The sequence below is a fragment of the Gopherus evgoodei genome, chromosome 24 (genome assembly GCF_007399415.2).
Source record: "Gopherus evgoodei ecotype Sinaloan lineage chromosome 24, rGopEvg1_v1.p, whole genome shotgun sequence".
Taxonomy (NCBI): Eukaryota; Metazoa; Chordata; order Testudines; family Testudinidae; genus Gopherus; species Gopherus evgoodei.
The window spans coordinates 10,285,964-10,303,527 of NC_044345.1; the positions used below are offsets into that span (position 1 = coordinate 10,285,964).

Genomic DNA, 17,564 nt, shown 5'->3' on the forward strand with positions numbered 1-17,564 from the left:
TTCAATGGCACTGCACCAGCCTGTCCTGAGAGCAGAGCAAAGATGCTGTTCAACCTGCCCTAGAGAGACAGGGGCCATCGGCAAAATGCAGATCCCAGGGCAGACCCAGATTGCAAAGCCTCCAGATCCACTGCAGTTGGTGCTGGGGGAGCAGGGGTGTCATGCCTGACTCTACAGTAAAGGGGGTGTGGTGCCAGGGATGCATGGCTAGATGCAGGTTATGGAGATAGATAGATAGATAGATAGATAGATAGATAGATAGATAGATAGATAGATAGATAGATAGATAGATAGATAGATAGATAGATGGGGTGTATGGGGATAGATAGACAGATAGACAGGCCCATCAGCAGGCCCAGCTCCTGCAAGGCAGCAAGTAGCAATGGGGTCAGGGCTCTGGAGCTACTGGAAGGAAAAACGCTTCCTTCTACACATGGAGGGACGAGGTCAGCGGGCCTGTTCCAGCTCACACCTCCTGCTGCCAAGAGGGGAAGCTGGACAGCTGTTAGTGCTTGCAGTCAGGATCCAGGGTCCTATTCCTGGCTTTGGAAGGGTAGTGTTGTCTAATGGTTAGAGCAGGGGGCTGGGTGTCAGGACTCCTGGGTTCTATTCCCATGGCCTTGCAGCGTGGCGAATAGGGGAATTGTCTGGAATATTTGATGCACTCGGTGTGTGATTGGACCCTCTGCTCTGCACTGCTACCCCTGGGGGAAGGACTGACCTGTTCCCTGGGACGTGGGTGATCCAGCCAAGGATTTGATGACAGCTGACACGCTGCTGGTCCTGACCTCCTCCCGCAAAGCTGGACTCATCGGCGTGGGTCAGGGCTCAGGTGCTGGGCCCGTCCACTCTCATGACTGAGTCATGCTTTCCCATCCTCCCTTTCATGGAGCAACCGAACAATGGCAGGAGGGGAGGAAGCAATGCCTGGCGGCCGGCCATCAGCAATCAGCTGGCCTCACTGGGAGCGGAACCAGGCCTTCCTGACACAGCACCCAGCTCCGGCTTCTAGGGTCCATCTGCCCCGCAGTCAGACCCCTGTGCCAGCCCGGGCCAGCTGACTCGGGCTAAGGGACTCAGGCTACAGGGCTGTTTAATTACAGTGCAGACGTTTGGGACCCAGCCCCCCTCGTGGGGTCCTAGAACCCAGCCCAAATGGTTACACTGGAATTAAACAGCCCCTGAGCCTGAGTCAGCTGGCACAGGGTGGCACGGATGTCTGATTGCCCTGTAGACATACTTAAGGGATCCTCCCGGCACCAGAGCAGAGCTACAATCCATGCTGCCAGCCTTGCCATGGGGCCAGGGGCTAGGCAGCTATTGTCACAAAACACCCCCAACCCCTGGGACTAGAAGCCTGAACTTCAGGGACTAACTCACAGCCACTCGCAGAGGGCGAGAACAAGGGGAAAGGCCAGGATCCTCTCTCTAGGGAACCACTAGGGGCATCACACACACACTCTTCCACACACACACGCACAAACCCTTCCCTGCACACACCTTCTAGTACCCCCCGCACACATGCAAAACCCTTCCCTACACACATACACACACACAACCCCCCATGACTCCTACCCACCCACATGCACACACACTTCCCTCCACACACAACCACCACACACAATTCCAGCCATCACAGACACACAAACCCTTCCCCATACACAACTCCTACCCCTGCGTGCATACACACACACACATAACTTTTAGACACACACACACACACACACACACACACACACACACACACACACACACACACACACACACACACACACACCTTCCCTATTAATTCATTCCCCATGCATACACACACACAATCTCGTACAAACAGTGACAACACACACAATTTGCTCCCTGTGCAGCTGTGATGGTTTTGGAGCTGCCTGTAATGCTCCGCCATCGCTGGCTCAGTGGGGTCCTTGCTGCATGTTCCATGAGCACCTGGGCAGGGGCTGACACATCTCCTGGCCAATACCTGGGGAAACTGGAGAGAAAGATGTTCATTTGATTTCCCACTTGCCCTTCCTGGACCTGCCAAACAAGTTTCCCTACGGGCGGGGGGGGGCGGGGGTCAGACACTTCAAATGGGTCTGAAGACACAGACATTCTCTTGAGCAGTCGGCCAGTTACTGGGGACACTGAGGCACAGGCCATTGGAGAGCAGCTCGGCTGGTGATAAGTCAGGCCTGCCTAAGCCTTTAGGTGAGGCACATGCAGACGGACTGTTGTTTCAGTCCCCTCTCTTGTGCTAGGACGGGTTGCCATGGTTCAGATCCTGCACAGAAGTCTGGGTGGGGTCACTCTGGGCAGAGCTCCCAACAGGGGCTGGACCCCATCAGACCTGCTGGGTAACCATGGGGGACTGGAGCCCAGGGCCGGGGCTGAGAGTGGGTGAATCAAGGATCCCATCCCTGTGAAGTGAAGGTGTGAGCCTGAGACCCAGAAGAGAAGCTCTGGAGGTATATCTACACTGCAGTTAGACACCTGCGACTGGCCCGTACCAGCTCGCTCTGGCTCGTGGGGCTTGGGCTAAGGGGCTGTTTAACTGCAGTGTAGATGATCTGGCTCCTTGTGACGCGTGGGCTCTGGGATGCTATGAATATCTGCAATGAAATAATCCCTTAGCCCAAGCCTCTCGAACCGGCCAGCCTTGGGTTTTCCACTGCACTGTAGACAGGGCCGGCTCTAGCCATTTCACTGCCCCAAGCACGGCAGCACGCCACAGGGGGCGCTCTGCCGCTTGCCGGCCCCACGGCTCCGGGGGATCTCCCGCAGACGTGGCTGCGGAAGGTCCGCTGGTCCCACGGCTCTGGTGGACCTCCCGCAGGCGTGCCTGCGGATGCTCCACCGGAGCCATGGAACCAGCGGACCTTCCTCAGGCACGTCTGCAGGAGATCCACCGGAGCCGCCTGCCGCCCTCCCGGCAAACGGCAGAGCGCCCCCATGGCGTGCCACCCCAAGCGTGCGCTTGGCATGCTGGGGCCTGGAGCCAGCCCTGGCTGTAGACATACCCACAGAGCACAATACCTGTAAGCCAATGGGCCTTAATGAGCTGTCTCACGCCATCTATTGATGAACCGGAGGAAAAGTCCTCCTGAACCAGCCTTATTTGCATAGGCCCATCTCCTTTGTCACGGTGCTTGGTGCTGGCTGTTTTGGGTTCAAATTCACTGAAGCCGTGGATACAGGGAAATTAAATGTTGTTATCTCTATCGTACAACTAAAGGGTAGCAGAATGGTTCTTACTATGTCCTGACTGAGAGGGCACCCTGACCTCGTCTTCCTGCTAAGTGTGGGCTAGTGAGCCAAGTGAGAAGGGAGATGGGGCGGCTTGTCTCAAGAGCTGGATGTGGGATTGGATGGGGGGTTGAGTGTTTAAAAGCAAAGCTGAGTAGTCTTTGACCCTTAAAAACAAATTCACTGAGGTCTGGTCTATGCTAGAAATTTACATCAGTATATCTAGGGGTGTGAAAAATCCACCCCCCTGAGAGATATAACTATATTGACCAAGGCCCCCATGTAGACAGCATAGGTCCATGGAATAATTCTTCCCTCAACCTAGCTACCGTCTCTCGGGGAGGTGGGTTACCTACACCGATGGGAGAACCGCTCCCGTTGGCATAAGTAGCGTCTACACTGCAGCACTGACGTGTTTTAAGCGTAGACACACTCTGCTAAACCGGTCTAGGGGGCTGTCGCAGGGCATGTCTACACCTAAAACACATGGGAGGAGTTCTGAGAGGCAGTAGCTAGGTCAATGGTGAGGCTGCAGAGATGCAGTGGTTTAAGTGTAGATGCAGCCAGGTAAGGGGATGCTGTGTGGGGACAGGAAAGATGAAACAGAAAAGACACCAGGCGGCAGTGAGGTTCCCCAGCACTACCCAGAGCAATTACTAAGCACCGGGCTGGCAGTGGAGCCTCAGGACAGGGCAGCCTGGCCCAGGGCAGCGTGAGGAGCAGCCTGTACACAGCCAACCCGAGAGCTGTGGTTGCTGATAGCTGGGCGAGGTGGTGGTGGCCATGTGACTGGGGGACCCAGACAGGGGACACGGCAGCAGGGGAGACAGTGGGGAAAAGTGGCAATGGAGGTATCCAACCCATTTGAATGCACCCCTGAAGGCTAGGGTGCCCCTGAACTCAGACAACAACCTGTGGGGTGCAGTGGAGCGGAGAGGTGAGTTAAAGGGACATTTGTCCACTGGAATTTCAACCTGCAGGGTGGGAAACTGAGGCACCTCAGGGAGGGGCAGACGTGGGCCAGAGGATCCAAGAGGGCACGACCGGCCTTTCCTAGAAATGCAAGGGTAAGGCATGCGGCTAACACACTGGCCAGAGCAGCTGGGAGGCGCTGGTGCAGCGTGGCTGGGAGGGACGTGGGCTGGAGCCGTGTCTGCCTTTTGTCTTCTGGGCTGAGTGCGCCGCCGGGCCAGGGGAGGAGAGGGCTGGAGGAGGCGAGCTTCAGACTGTGTAGCGCCGCGGTGCAGGGAAAGCAGATGTGAGGGGGAGGGGAAGGGAAAGGGGGGCAAGGGAACGAAGGCAGAAGGAAGGCACTTGATGGTGGGGCTGCTGGGGAAGATCAAAGGGAAAATGAAAAGCCAAGAGCAGGAGGGAGGAAGGAGGGAGAAGTTGTGGGGGGGGAGGGGGGCGCGCCAATGAAAAAGCAAAAGCTGCAAAAGGCCAAGCAAGACACTGCGCGGCTCGGCCTGCGTTTGCAGCTCGGCGCCAGCAGCCCCCCCCCCTCGCCCACAGCTGCACGATCCCAGAGCCTTGGCGCGGGATGGGGGTAAAGGGGGAAAGCACGGGGGCAGGGAAGGGAGGCCAGCAGGGAGAGGCTTCTAGGCTGTAATTGTAGGGTCCAGCTGCCAAGGCCTGTGCCAGCCCAAATTTCCTCTGTCACGGAGGGGATTTGCCCCGAGCCCAGGCTGAGCTCGGCTGGCCCAGACTCCCTCTGGGCACAGTGCCCCCAGGGGACGGGCCCCTCTCTGACCTGCCAGGCTTTGGCAGAGGGGTGTCCGGCCCCACTGCAACCCCCTGGAAAGGAAGAAGTCACAGACGTGCCAGCTTCAGCCCCAAGGACCCGAGCCCATGTGGAGTGTCTGGGACAGGCTTGGGGGGACGAAACGGGGAAGCCCCTGCCCTCGGGGGAACCCAGGCTGCCAAGCCATCTCCCTCAGGGGGCTAGCAGCCCTCTCCCCTCCCCTGTTCTCACTGCCCTCAGAGGGCCTGTCCTCACTCAGCCTGATTCCATGAGGCTTTACCCCAAATTCCCTCTATACATGTTGGTTTCCCATGGGGTAGCGATGGCAAAAAGCAGGCACCAGATCTGCCCCAGCCCAAGCCAGATCTGATGGCCCCTTCCTGTATTCCTAGCACAGCCAGCCTCCCACTCACACAGCTCTGCTGTGCCCAGCTCCAGCTCAGAGCTCTACACGCACTCATTAACTCAGCCCCCAGCTGCTGGGATGGAGGCCCGGCCTGGGAACCAGGACTCCTGAGTTATATTCCAAGCCTTGACACTGAGTTCCTCTGTGCCTTTGTGTAGGTCACTGCCCATCTCCATGCCTCGGTTTCCCCACATCTCCAATGAGGGTGGTAACACAGCCCCACCTTCAGGAAGGGCTTTGAGATCGCTGGAGGAAAAGCCCTGCTCCGTGCCAGGTGCCAGCCTGTACAGAGGAGGAAGCTGTGGCAGAAGGGGGCAGGGACTGGCCCAGGTCAGACAGGGAGCTTGGCTCTCCCAGAGGATCCTCCCTGTCCTGACACAGTGGAGTCAACAGGAGTGCTGGGAACGCAGGAAATTGGGGTCACCAACACTCCTGGTCTCAGCGGGACTCTGATACTTGGTGTTTTTCTTAAAGCCCCAGCTCCAAGAGTCACATGGTTCGGGATTAAAGTAAGAGTCACTTTCCAGCTCTTCTGAGTGCAGAGAGGCCCATGGGCATGAAGCAGGAGGCAGAGGAAAGGACCCAACAGTTAGGATATTATTTTTTGCAGTATCATGATTTTCTGTGGCCTGACTCATGATTTCTGAATGTCTGGGGCTGGCAGGGCCACATGGATTTGTCTCTAGGAGGATCTGAGCCCACGGAATCTGGAGCCAACTGGCTGCATGTCCTGGGCAGGGCACCCATCACCGCAGTATCCAGCCTCTCTTCTCATGGAGGGGGTGAGAGAGACAAAGAGGAGAAATACTCCTCAAAGCAAGCTACAAATTGTAGAAAAAACGGGGCAAAGTGCCAACTTCATGCCGGAAGACTGGGCCAGCCGCCAGCTGTTTCTGTTCCCACCTCCAACCTCCCTCCCAATTTCCTTTATTTTTAATTAAAAAAAACAACAACAACAAAAATAAAAGACTACAGCTCTGACAGGGGCAATTGCGTCAAGCAACAGAAGAGATTGCAAAAACGTGTACTCAGCTTCATGGGATGTGACAGCCAATGGGGGCTGAGCCGCTCTCGGGAGACAGCTGTTAAAAGGGGCTAGCGCGCGGATGAGCAGCCAGAGAAACTTGGCAGAGAGAGAGAGAGAAAGAAAGAGAGAACAAGAGAAAGAAAGAAAGAAAGAAAGAAAGAAAGAAAGAAAGAAAGAAAGAAAGAAAGAAAGTCTAATCTCAGACTTGCAGGGATTGGCAGAGAGGGCTGTGAACTGGGAGCCAGTTTCTAGAGGGAATAACTTGACCTCTTCCCAGTGGGCACTTTTCCTGCTATTTCTTTGCAAAAAGGAGAAGAAAAACCCTCTCTATTTTTTTTTCTCAAACAAGATTTGAAAACTAGAGCCAGCCCCATCCTGCTGGGACTCTGCGAAGTCACCCAGGATCTGGCCCGCCCTGCAGTTTGCCGAAGGAATATTCCAGGGAAGGTCTGGGACTTGAAACAAAAGAGCTGAGAAGACGTTTTATAAACTATTTGAAGAGCCAGCCAGGCCGTGCGCGCCTCCTCTGGCTCCGGGTCAGCATCTGCCGTGAACCTCCCCGAGCGCACAGCCCGCTTGCCAATGGCTGGCTCGTTTAGGAGCTGCTGTTAAGCGCTGCCCTGTGCCAGGTGCTGCTGAGAGCGGTTGACGGAGCGGCTCTCCAGAGCCCGAGCCCCGGGTCCTTGTCGTTAATTACAGCTGCTGTTGCTAGTTAAGGGAAAGGCCCAGGGCCTCCCCACAGCAGTGTAACTTCACAGAGCTTTTGGGATTGTATTTTGTTCCTCATCTACCCTTGTGCCCCCATGGGAAGCCCGCTTTGTGCGACGCTGATGCTCCTCATCGCTGCCTGCTGCCACCTCATGCTGGCATTGGGGGAGCGAGCCGGAGCTGGTGGCTACAGGGAGGAAATCGTGTTTCCGGAGCGCCTGGTGGGTGAAGCCAAGGCGGGCGTGTCTGGGGAGGGGCTGGGCGGCAGCCCCAGCCAGCGACTTCTCTACCGCATCCGCGCCTTGGGGGAAGACCTGGTCCTGGACCTGGAGAGGGACCCCAGCTTCCTGGCAGAGGGGCTGACTGTGCAGTATCTGGGCAGGAGCGGGCAGCCAGCCGCGGTCGACGGGTCAACCGAGCCGGGGAGCTACTACACCGGCACGGTGAACTCCGACCCGGACTCCGTCGCGGCGGTGAACTATGACGGGGTGTCGCTGCTGGGGGTGCTGCAGTACCATGGCGCGGAGTACCACGTGCAGCCCCTGGAAGGGGGGGTGCCCAATGCTGCAGATGGAGCCGGTGCCCACGTGCTCAGGAAGAAGATACCCGAGAAAGCCAATAGCACCATGTGTAGTGTGGGTGCCCAGGCTCTGGGCATGGCTCCAGCCAGCAGAAGGGAGCCCCGCGCCGCAGCAGCGTCCTTGAGGAGAGCAAAGGTAGGGGCGGCTGCTGGCATCATCCACCGGGGCGGGGCAGGGTCCTCTCTGGCGGGCAGGGCTGGCCCGCCTCCCCTGGCCGTGCGCCCCAGACGAGGGTTCCTCCCGTGCCTGTTGCTTTTGGCCTGGTGACCTAGTTCTGTTTCTGCTGCAGGGGGAATTCTGGAATGTGGCAATCCCAGCTAGCTTCTCATCCTTGCCTGGGGGGTGGGGGAGATCCCAGCTAGCTTCTTGGCAGGGGGGGGATCCCAGCTAGCTTCTCGGCAGGGGGGGATCCCAGCTAGCTTCTCAGCCTTGCCTGGGGGGTGGGGGGGGGTCCCAGCTAGCTTCTCAGCAGGGGGGGATTTCAGCTAGCTTCTCAGCCTTGCCTGGGGGGTGGGGGAGATCCCAGCTAGCTTCTCGGCAGGGGGGGATCCCAGCTAGCTTCTCAGCCTTGCCTGGGGGGTGGGGGGGATCCCAGCTAGCTTCTCGGCAGGGGGAATCCCAGCTAGCTTCTCAGCCTTGCCCAGGGGGTGGGGGGGATCCTGGCTAGCTTCTCGGCAGGGGGGGATCCCAGCTAGCTTCTCAGCCTTGCCCAGGGGGTGGGGGGGATCCCGGCTAGCTTCTCGGCAGGGGGGGATCCCAGCTAGCTTCCTGTCCTTGCCCAGGGGGTGGGCGGGATCCTGGCTAGATTCTTGGCCTTACCCAGGAGGGGGGGATCCCAGCTAGCTTCCCGTTTCTCCCTGGGGGAGAGGGGGGATCCCGGCTAGCTTCCCATCCCTTCCCGGGGGTGGGGGATCCCGGCTAGCTTCCTGTCCCAGGCTGGCAGGGGGATCCTGGGTAGGGTTGCCAGCTTTGGTTGGCCGTATTCCTGGAAGTTTCATCACATGACATCATCTCAAATGAATGATTAATCTTTAATTCCTGGAGATTCCAGGACAATTCTGGAGGGTTGGCACCTGTGAGATTCCCGGCTAGTTTCCTGTCCCTAGGGGGAGGGAAGGGGGATCCCGGCTATTTGCCATTCCTGTAGCAGGGCCAGGCTGTTGTGGGAAGCCCTGTCCCCTCCCTGAGCCAGCCACCTCCCCTCCAACCCTCTTTCTTTGTTTCTACCTTGGCCATTTGCCTCCCAACCCAGCTGGGAGGGTGACTCGCTGCCATGGGAACAGCTGTTCCCCACCCCCACCCCCACTGCTGGAGCTGCCCCAGGGGCAGGCGGGTTGGCACAGGCTCCCAGCTGCCCCTGGCCCATCACCTGGCGCTAGAGGAGCTGAAAACTGCAGAGGCCCCTGGGCCAGAGCTCAGAGATCACGTTTAGTCTCTGGTTGGGGCTGACTGAGGAGCCTGGGTGGAGCAGGGGCTGGAGTCAGGATGCCTGGGCTGTTCCCAGCTCTGGGAGAGAAGTGGGGTCTAGTGGATAGAGCAGGGGGAAGGTGGGGGTATTGGGTGCTATTCCCAGACATTATGACCCTTTTCTGTTCCGTGCCTCAGTTTCTCCCTTTATAAAATGGGGCTGAGCACACTCTGTCTGAGCCCACCCTGCTCCCCAGGCTGAGGCAGTGATTGGGCCTAGCCCCCCGCAGCCCCTCTCACAGCACCTGCCACAGAATGAACCAGGTCCAGCCCTGGGGCAGAGCCTGGATCCTGGGAACCGCCCTGGGCAAAGGCCAAGAACCTACATATGGCACTGAAAAACCCGCCACAAGGCAGGCTGCCTGGGTGCCCCCACCCTATCTCTGACCCTCTCCCTCCCCACAGCGGTTCGCCTCGGTGCCACGCTACGTGGAGACGCTGGTGGTGGCGGACGAGCACATGGCCCATTTCCACGGCGCCGGGCTCAAACGCTACCTGCTGACCGTCATGGCCGCTGCCGCCAAGTTCTTCCGCCACCCAAGCCTGCAGAACCCGGTGACGCTGGTGGTGACGCGGCTGGTGGTGCTGGGGCCCGATGAGGATGGGCTGCAGGTCACGGCCAACGCCGCCCAGATGCTGCGCAACTTCTGCCAGTGGCAAAAGGGGCTCAACAAGCCGGACGACGCGGATTCGGAGCATTTCGACACAGCTATCTTCTTTACCCGGCAGGTACGGTGCCCCCCGGGACAGCCTCCCCCCCCGGGACAGCCTCTCCCCAGTGCAGCCCCCCCCAGTGCAGCGCCTCTCCCAGCCATGGGGGCTCTGGAGGACTCAAATCACGTCAGCAATGGCCAGTGCCAGCAGTGAGAGGCTCATGTGGGGGACAGGCCCCTGCTGGGGAAGAGGGCCCATGGAGGGGCTGCTTGGCCAGTCCAGCACTAGCCCTGAATACCCCAAATTGGCTCACAGCTGGGGGAGGTGGGGCTGGCTCCACTGGCATGAGAGAGCAGTGTGCCTCATGCCCAGGGGCTGGGACCACACAGCAGGCCTCCCGTCGCAGCGCCCCACATGCCCCAACTTCTTCTTTCTCCCGCAGAACCTGTGCGGCATCTCCACCTGCGACACGCTGGGCATGGCAGACGTGGGGACCGTCTGCGACCCCACTCGCAGCTGCTCCATCGTGGAGGATGACGGGCTGCAGTCAGCCTTCACCGCAGCCCACGAACTCGGTAAGTGCTGCCGGCCAGGGGCAGAGCAGGGCTGGGCATCACGAGGCAGCGAGAGCCCAGAGGCCTGTCAGGCCCAGAATCAGAGTCCAGCATGGCCCGGCTCAGCTACTCCATCTCCACTCCCACCCCACATCTCCCCCCACTGCGCACTGACTTCTCCGCTCCATCTCTCCCTCCCCTGCACAGCACGTGGGATCAGAGTCCCAGTATCACCAGGCTCAGCTGCTTGATTCCCCGCACAGAGCCCCCGCTGCCCGTGCCCCCCCACCAGCCCAGGGCCCCCCTTTCATGCCCTCCCCGTGGCAGCCCCCACAGACCGGGTCCCTATGCCACACACTGACTCTGACTCATCTCCCCCCTCCCAGGCCACGTGTTCAACATGCTCCATGACAACGCCAAGGCCTGTGAGGATCTGAACTCCCACGCCAGCGGCACTCGGCACATGATGGCTCCAGTGATGTCCTACGTGGACCCTGACCAGCTGTGGTCACCCTGCAGCGCCCGCTTCATCACAGATTTCTTGGACAATGGCCATGGTAAGGACCCCTCTTGGGAGTCTGGAGCCACAACACGGCTGGCCGGAGCCACAACACGGCTGACCAGAGCCAGGCACAGGGTGGGCAAGGACTGGGCAAGTTTCTCCAAAGCAGATCTGCCAGTGCCCCCGAATCCTGACCTGCAGCCCCCTGCTGTCCCAGCCCTGCTCTCCCCCTATGGGTCTACAGTTCATCCCCCCTCGCCTGTCAGACCCTTGGCCGGCCCATGCCACCAGGGATCATGGTTTGTGGGGCAAACAGCTGTGCATTAGGAACAGGGCTGAGACCCGCCCCCATCACCCCGGGCCCAGCAGCCCTTGGCCAGCCCCTGCCAGTCAGGCTGGAACTGAGCCAGCCCCCGGCATACCAGGGTCCCTGCCCTGGCCCAAGGAGGGGACATCTCTGCCCAGGCAGATTCTGCTGCCCATGCTGGTCTGGAGGTGATCCCCCCACCCCACATAGTGTTCCTGTCCCAGCTGCCCCCTTGCCAAGTGGGTGGGGGGGCCCCGACACCACGCACCCTGAGTCAGCTCTGCCCCATCCTGTCTGTTTCTGTGATTCCCAGGCCCCTCACGTGCCAGCCCACTCCCTCTCCACAGGTCACTGCCTCCTGGACAAGCCTCGTGAGCCCCTACGCCTGCCAGCCCCCTTCCCGGGCAGCAACTATGACGCGGACCGGCAGTGTCAGCTGACCTTTGGGCCGGACTCTCGCCACTGCCCCAACCTGCACCCGCCCTGCTCCTCCCTGTGGTGCACGGGCAAGATCAACGGGCACTTCATGTGCCAGACCAAGCACTTCCCCTGGGCAGACGGCACCGCCTGCGGACAGGGCAAGGCCTGCATGAATGGGCGCTGCATCAGCAGAGTGGAGATGAAGGCCTTCAACGTGAGTGTCCAGCTACCTGTGGGCTCTGGGCACCTGCAAGGCAGGGCAGGGTGCAAAGCACTTGCCTGCCTCTGCTGGGGCGGAACAGGGCACAGGGGAGCCAGGGAGAGGGGTGAGGGTGGGGCTCAGAGACTGGCAGAGTGTGGGGGAAGTGGGGCAGGTGAGGGGGTGGCTGGGGACTGGGAAGGATGGAGACCACCCCCCATGCTTCCCAGCTGCAGAACTGCGCTGGGTGCCTGGGTCCAGGGCACCCCCTGGCGGCCCTGTGGCTCTGACTCCCCCTTCCCCGTTTCTAATCCTGCTCTGTCTCTCCCTGCAGACTCCCACCCCCGGTGGCTGGGGGCCCTGGGGCCCGTGGGGCGAGTGCTCGAGGAGCTGCGGCGGGGGCGTGCAGTTCTCCACCCGCGAGTGCAACAAACCCGTCCCACGCAACGGCGGCAAATACTGTGAGGGCAAGCGCACCCAGTACCGCTCCTGCAGCACCCAGGAGTGCCCGGACGGCACGGGTGAGTGGGGGCAACATGTCACCGGGGGGACAGCATTTCCCCTCCCCCCACCAAGGACCCAGGAGCCACTGGCCAGCTAGAGCAGCGTCCCTCCTGCTCCAAGCACAGACCCTCCTTGAGGGCAGGCTGGGTCCAGCCAGCACCACCTCAGGAGCTGAGAGAGAGGCCCCTGCACCCCTGGCTGTGCACTGGCACTAATACCCTTTCCTGAGCCAGAGCTGCAGCTGCTGCGGGGGTGACAAAGGGGGAACCCCTTGGGAAGGGTCCGTGGGCTGAGCTGGACCCAGCTGGACACGGGGGGTGGGGCAGGCCTGGGGCAGGGAAAGGGTCAGGCAGAACAGTCTGTGGAAGACCCTGAGAGCATCGTCCAGAAGCCAGCACAGGGAGAGGGGAGGCTGTGGTGACAGGTGGGGGTCACTCTCCAGGAGCCAGGGCCCAGCACGGCCCTACACTGACCCAGCACCCGCCCCACATGTCTCGTTCCAGCCCTCACCTTCCGGGAGCAGCAATGCGCTGCCTACAACCACCGCTCAGACCTGTTCAAGGGCTACCCCGCACCCATGGACTGGGTGCCCCGCTACAGCGGCATGGCCGAGAAGGACCAGTGCAAGCTGACGTGCCAGTCGCGGGCCCTGGGCTACTACTACGTGCTGGAACCGAGGGTGAGTGAGTGTTCCCCAGACCCTGCAATGCAGCCACCTCTGGGGGGGAGGGGCTTGTAGAGCCGAGCTGTGGTGGGAGAGGAGTGGCCCAGGCCTCACTGACTCTGCGCCCATCTCCAGGTGGCAGATGGGACGCCCTGCTCCCCCGATAGCACCTCGGTCTGCGTGCAGGGGCGCTGTGTCCACGCCGGCTGCGACCGTGTCATCGGCTCCAAGAAGAAGTTTGACAAGTGCATGGTGTGCGGGGGAGATGGATCCCGCTGCTCCAAGACCTACGGCTCCTTTGCCAAGCCCCGGTGAGTCCCCACACCACCTAGCAGGCTGACCCGGGGGCAGGACCTGGGCATGGGGCTGTGTGCACACAGCAGGCAGGGGGTGAGCATCACAGCAGCAGCTTCAGGGCCCCCACGCCCAGGTCGTTACCAGCTTATGGTAACGAGGCGCTAATAGCAAGAACTGCCAAGCCCTAGCAGGGACAGGTTCCCCACCCCCAGCTCTGGGCTCCTCAGCCCCGGCTCCGAGCTCCTCAATCCCAGCCTGCAGCCTCCCAGTCCTCTCCCCTCCTGTAGCAGTGGGGGTGCACAAGGCTGGGCGGTTTGAGACACAGGCATGAGGGGGAGCTATGCCAAACTCTCCTAGTGCTGGAGCAGGTGCTGGAGCCCACATCTCCAGGGCTTTGCTCAGGGCCAGCCCCCAGGTCCCTCCCTCTGCTTTCCCTCCAGCGTCCTGATGCCTGTATCTCTCTGCCTTTCAGCTATGGTTACAATGACGTGGTCACCATACCGGCTGGGGCCACCCACATCCTGATCCGCCAGAGCAGCAGCTCCTCCACGGCCAACGATGGCATCTACCTGGCGCTGCGGAGGCAGGACGGCACCTACGCCCTGAACGGGAACTACGTCCTGGTGCCCTCGGAGCTGGACGTCAGCCTGGCGGGCAGCGTGACACTGCACTACAGCGGGGCCACCAAGGCCACAGAGATCATCACGGGCCGCGGGCCACTCCATGAGCCGCTCACCCTGCAGGCACTGGTGGTGAGCGACCAAAAAGCCCCCCGGCTCAAATACACCTTCTTCAAGCCCACGCAGCAGAAGCAGACGACAGAGCAGTGGCTGAAGCAGAAGGCCCAGATCCTGGAGATCCTGAGGAACCGGCGCATCCGCAAGGAACGCCCCCGGCATTAGCCATTTAGCACAAGGCTGGAGTGGCAGCACTCGATGCAGCTTCCCCTGGTACCAGGGACCAATGGGCTGGAGCCCGTCCCAAAGACAGAATCAGATGCTGGAGCCCCCAGCTCAAGCTACTCCCTGGGGCTCCCCCTGCCAGGCCAGGGCTCCGTGGAACAGAGTTCTGTGTCCCGCCATTTGAAGGGGAATCTGCAATAGGAGCCTCTGTGGCGTTCCTGAAGGGACCTGTTTGGCGGGGACACTTGCGTGTGCCGGGTCTCTATTTATTCGGGTATTTATTCGTGGCTGGGGCCATGGGCACTGTCCATGGTACATCACTCAGCACCTTCCTTCGGCCTGTCTGAGCCTTGGCAAACTCAGCCCACGTGCCGCCAGGCGCGAGCCACGAAGCACATTTTGAATCAGCTTCTACCTCAGTCCCCCCACAATCCCCACTAGAGCTGGGTCTCAACAGGGTTCATTGGCGTGCTGGGCATCAGAGGACTGCCTGGTCCCGGGGGCAAGCAGGATGCAGCCCCCTTCACTGCAGAGAGGAATATGAGGGCTGAGTTAGGGCCCTCCGGGGCTGCGGGCCAGGCCTTGCTGCATGTGATCCCAGCACTGTCTGGTCTTGGTGCTCCACTGGCATCATGGCAGCCTAGCAGTGCCCAGGAACAGAGAGCCAGCCTCCTCTGGCCCATTTGGTCAGCGGCTGCCCACGAAGCCAAGGCGGGACTGCGGGTAATAATTTGTCTATTTAAAGCAAAGGGCTGCTGCCCGGGCAAGTCCCTGCTGGCATGGCTGCTGGCAGTTTGCACCAGTTGCATTTTTCTATTAATTATTGTCATTATTTTTTTGTAATAAAAATCTGCTGAATTATTTATAGACCACGCTCAAGTGGCACCTGGTTATTGGGCCCGCGGGAGCCACGCGCCACCCTGTCATGCCACGCTTGGCAGCACGCTGGAGCAAGACCGGAGCTGGGACCTCCCACAGCCCATGCCCCTGCCCCACCTCTGCAACACCCCCTGCTGGGAGAGAATGGCGTGCCCCCATCCTCACTGCTGACCAGTGTCAGGCCAGCCCCTTTGCTGCAGGCACCTGTCCCCAGAGCCCGGGAGGGTGATGTGGCTGGAGAAGGCCCAGCATAGGGCAGGGAGCTGGGCAGCGATATCCACTGACCTGGCCTGTCATTGGCTCCTGCCAGCGGCCCAGCACCTAAGGGGCAAGCGCTAAGCCCCGGGAAGCGGGGAGTCCTGAGCCCTGCTGAGGAGGCTGTGGCTGCTCGTGGCCCCCTGGGAGGTCAGCGCTCCCGCCCAAGGACAGGCTGTGGTGGGGCAGTGAAGTGCCCAGGGCAGTGCCAGCTTGGGTGGGAGGGGGACAGACACACACACTCACCCACTCCCTGTACCAGCGAAGTACCCAGTGCTGGAGGTCCAGTGAGGGACGGAGTAGACTAGACCCCGCTCAGCCAGTTTGCTGTGGTCATAGGGTGCCCACCCTGGGCATGGGTGTCGACCGTTGGCTCCACCTCAGCTTCCTGCAGCAATCAAGCTGGCAGAGCCTCCTTCTACCGCAGCCTGGAGGGCTCCAGTGTCCAGGAGCAGAGGTGGCCTCCGCGGGCCGTTTCCCTCAGGGATCCAGTACACAGCTGAACAGCTGCTGCCCCTGGAGAGCTCGGCTCACAGCTCCAGCTCAGCTAACGCCCTGTGCAGGGGGTCCGGGCTCTGCTGGGGCTGACAAACCGCCCCCTCCAGCTGTGTCCTCACCCAGCCACCATCCCTGGGAGCTGTGCTATGAGATCGAGCCCCTCACCCCATCACTGCTCCAGGAGCGGGACCCAGGCCCCATAATGCACAGGGCCGGCTGCATGTTGCTGCCCTGGCAGTACCTGCTTTGCCCTTGGCACTATAGCTGGTACCTCCTGCCCTGCCCGGTGCGTCAATCCTCCTGCTCCTGCCCAACTCCGGGACCGGTGCAGCCCCTCACTCTGCCCAGCGTCTCCCTTCCACGGCTGTGAACGTGCCAAGGGGTCCCTGCTTCGGCCCAGCCCTGCCGCGCTGCAGCCAGGGGAAGGAAGGGCGCCGGTCGGGGACAGAGTCTCTGGCTGCTGCCGAGAGTCCGGCCCAGGGGGCTGCATGGCGGTGGGGGCGGAAGCTGCGGGAGCTTCCCCGTCACGGCTCTCCCTGCCAGACCCGCTTTGACGCCAGCCTTCGATGACAGGGGGAGCGATGCCAGCCCCTCCCCTGCACCTGAGGGGCTCGCTCTGCACCAGCTGCCAGGCCCACGCGGCTCCCATTGCTGCTCTTTGCATGGGCCCGAGGGCAGCTGGGAATTGAATCCCCCCTTCTCCACAGTGCAGCTGTGCTGGCTGCATGGAGCACAACCCAGGCTGAACTGGCCTTGCCCAGGTGGCCGGCTCCATGCAGGCCCAGCGCCCTTGGGCACTTATGTCCTGCCCCACCGAGGACCAGGCTCCCCCTGCACCAGGCCCTGGCAGGGTTGATGTTTAATTGTGCAGCCAGGCTGTGCCCTACAGGCTCCCACAATGGTACCATGCAGCCCCAGCCCAAAGCCACCGTGCCAGGGCTAGGCCCTGCAATAGCTGGACATGCAAACCCAGCACATGCCCGGCCTCGGCAAAGAGCAGCTCGTGTGTGTACAGCCCGGCCCTGGGGCTGCAGGCCAAGCAAGAGCCCTGGGGATGGGACGAGATCTACTAGCCCAGGGCTGGGGTCCAGGCTCCCAGGATTGATCCTGGGCCAGAGGGCTAAGCCCTGCCAGGACCCCTCCACAGCTGCTCTGCCCCCACACCCCATCCTCCTTATGACCAGCTTGTGGGCGCTCAGGGGAAAGCTGCAGAAGAAGAGGGCTTGTCTAGCGCCCCTCCCCCCCCACCCAGTGCCAAGTGCACACACTAAAGCTCAGGGGGCTGGCTCAGCAGGATCAGGCCCACAGGGCAGCTCTCATATTCGTGGCCAGGACGAGACCCAGCACTCGGCCCTGGAGGGAGCCCGGGGCCAGCGGGCAGGAGTAGTTCCTCCTGCTGAGGCCAGGCACTGCCCTCCCCGGGGAGGGGGAAGCAGGCATGGGCAGTGGCCTGCATTGCTGGGCACGTGGTGCTGGTTCCTGCTGGCTGCACAGAGCTGGGGCTGACGCGGGAGCTGCTGGGCTTGCAGCACTAAAGGCAGCTCAGCTGCAGTGGGGGGCAGGGTGTCTCCCCTCTGGGCCCCACTGGATTTAGAGGGAGCCCACCACCACCACACATGCACCAGGGCTGGGGGGGAGGGTCACAGCCCCATCCCAGTCCCCTATGGGGGTCAGCAGAGGGGGGCAATGCTGCAATAGGGACACAGGCGCCTTTGGGGGACACTCCCATGGACAGCAGCAAACAGCCTGCTCTCCCCCTGGC

At 61.1% G+C, this 17,564-nt stretch overlaps 1 protein-coding gene across 1 annotated transcript; it reads left to right on the top strand.

Annotated features, from left to right (window-relative positions):
• The first annotated feature begins 6,559 nt into the window (after window positions 1–6,559).
• ADAMTS4 (ADAM metallopeptidase with thrombospondin type 1 motif 4) lies at window positions 6,560–15,357 on the top strand. The gene is made up of 9 exons (XM_030542446.1): window positions 6,560–7,835; window positions 9,573–9,896; window positions 10,264–10,396; window positions 10,762–10,932; window positions 11,532–11,818; window positions 12,138–12,324; window positions 12,811–12,986; window positions 13,107–13,282; window positions 13,741–15,357. Exons 1-9 carry the CDS (start codon window positions 7,215–7,217, stop codon window positions 14,168–14,170), a joined length of 2,505 nt encoding a protein of 834 aa, XP_030398306.1. The 5' UTR covers window positions 6,560–7,214; the 3' UTR covers window positions 14,171–15,357.
• The last annotated feature ends 2,207 nt before the right edge of the window (window positions 15,358–17,564 follow it).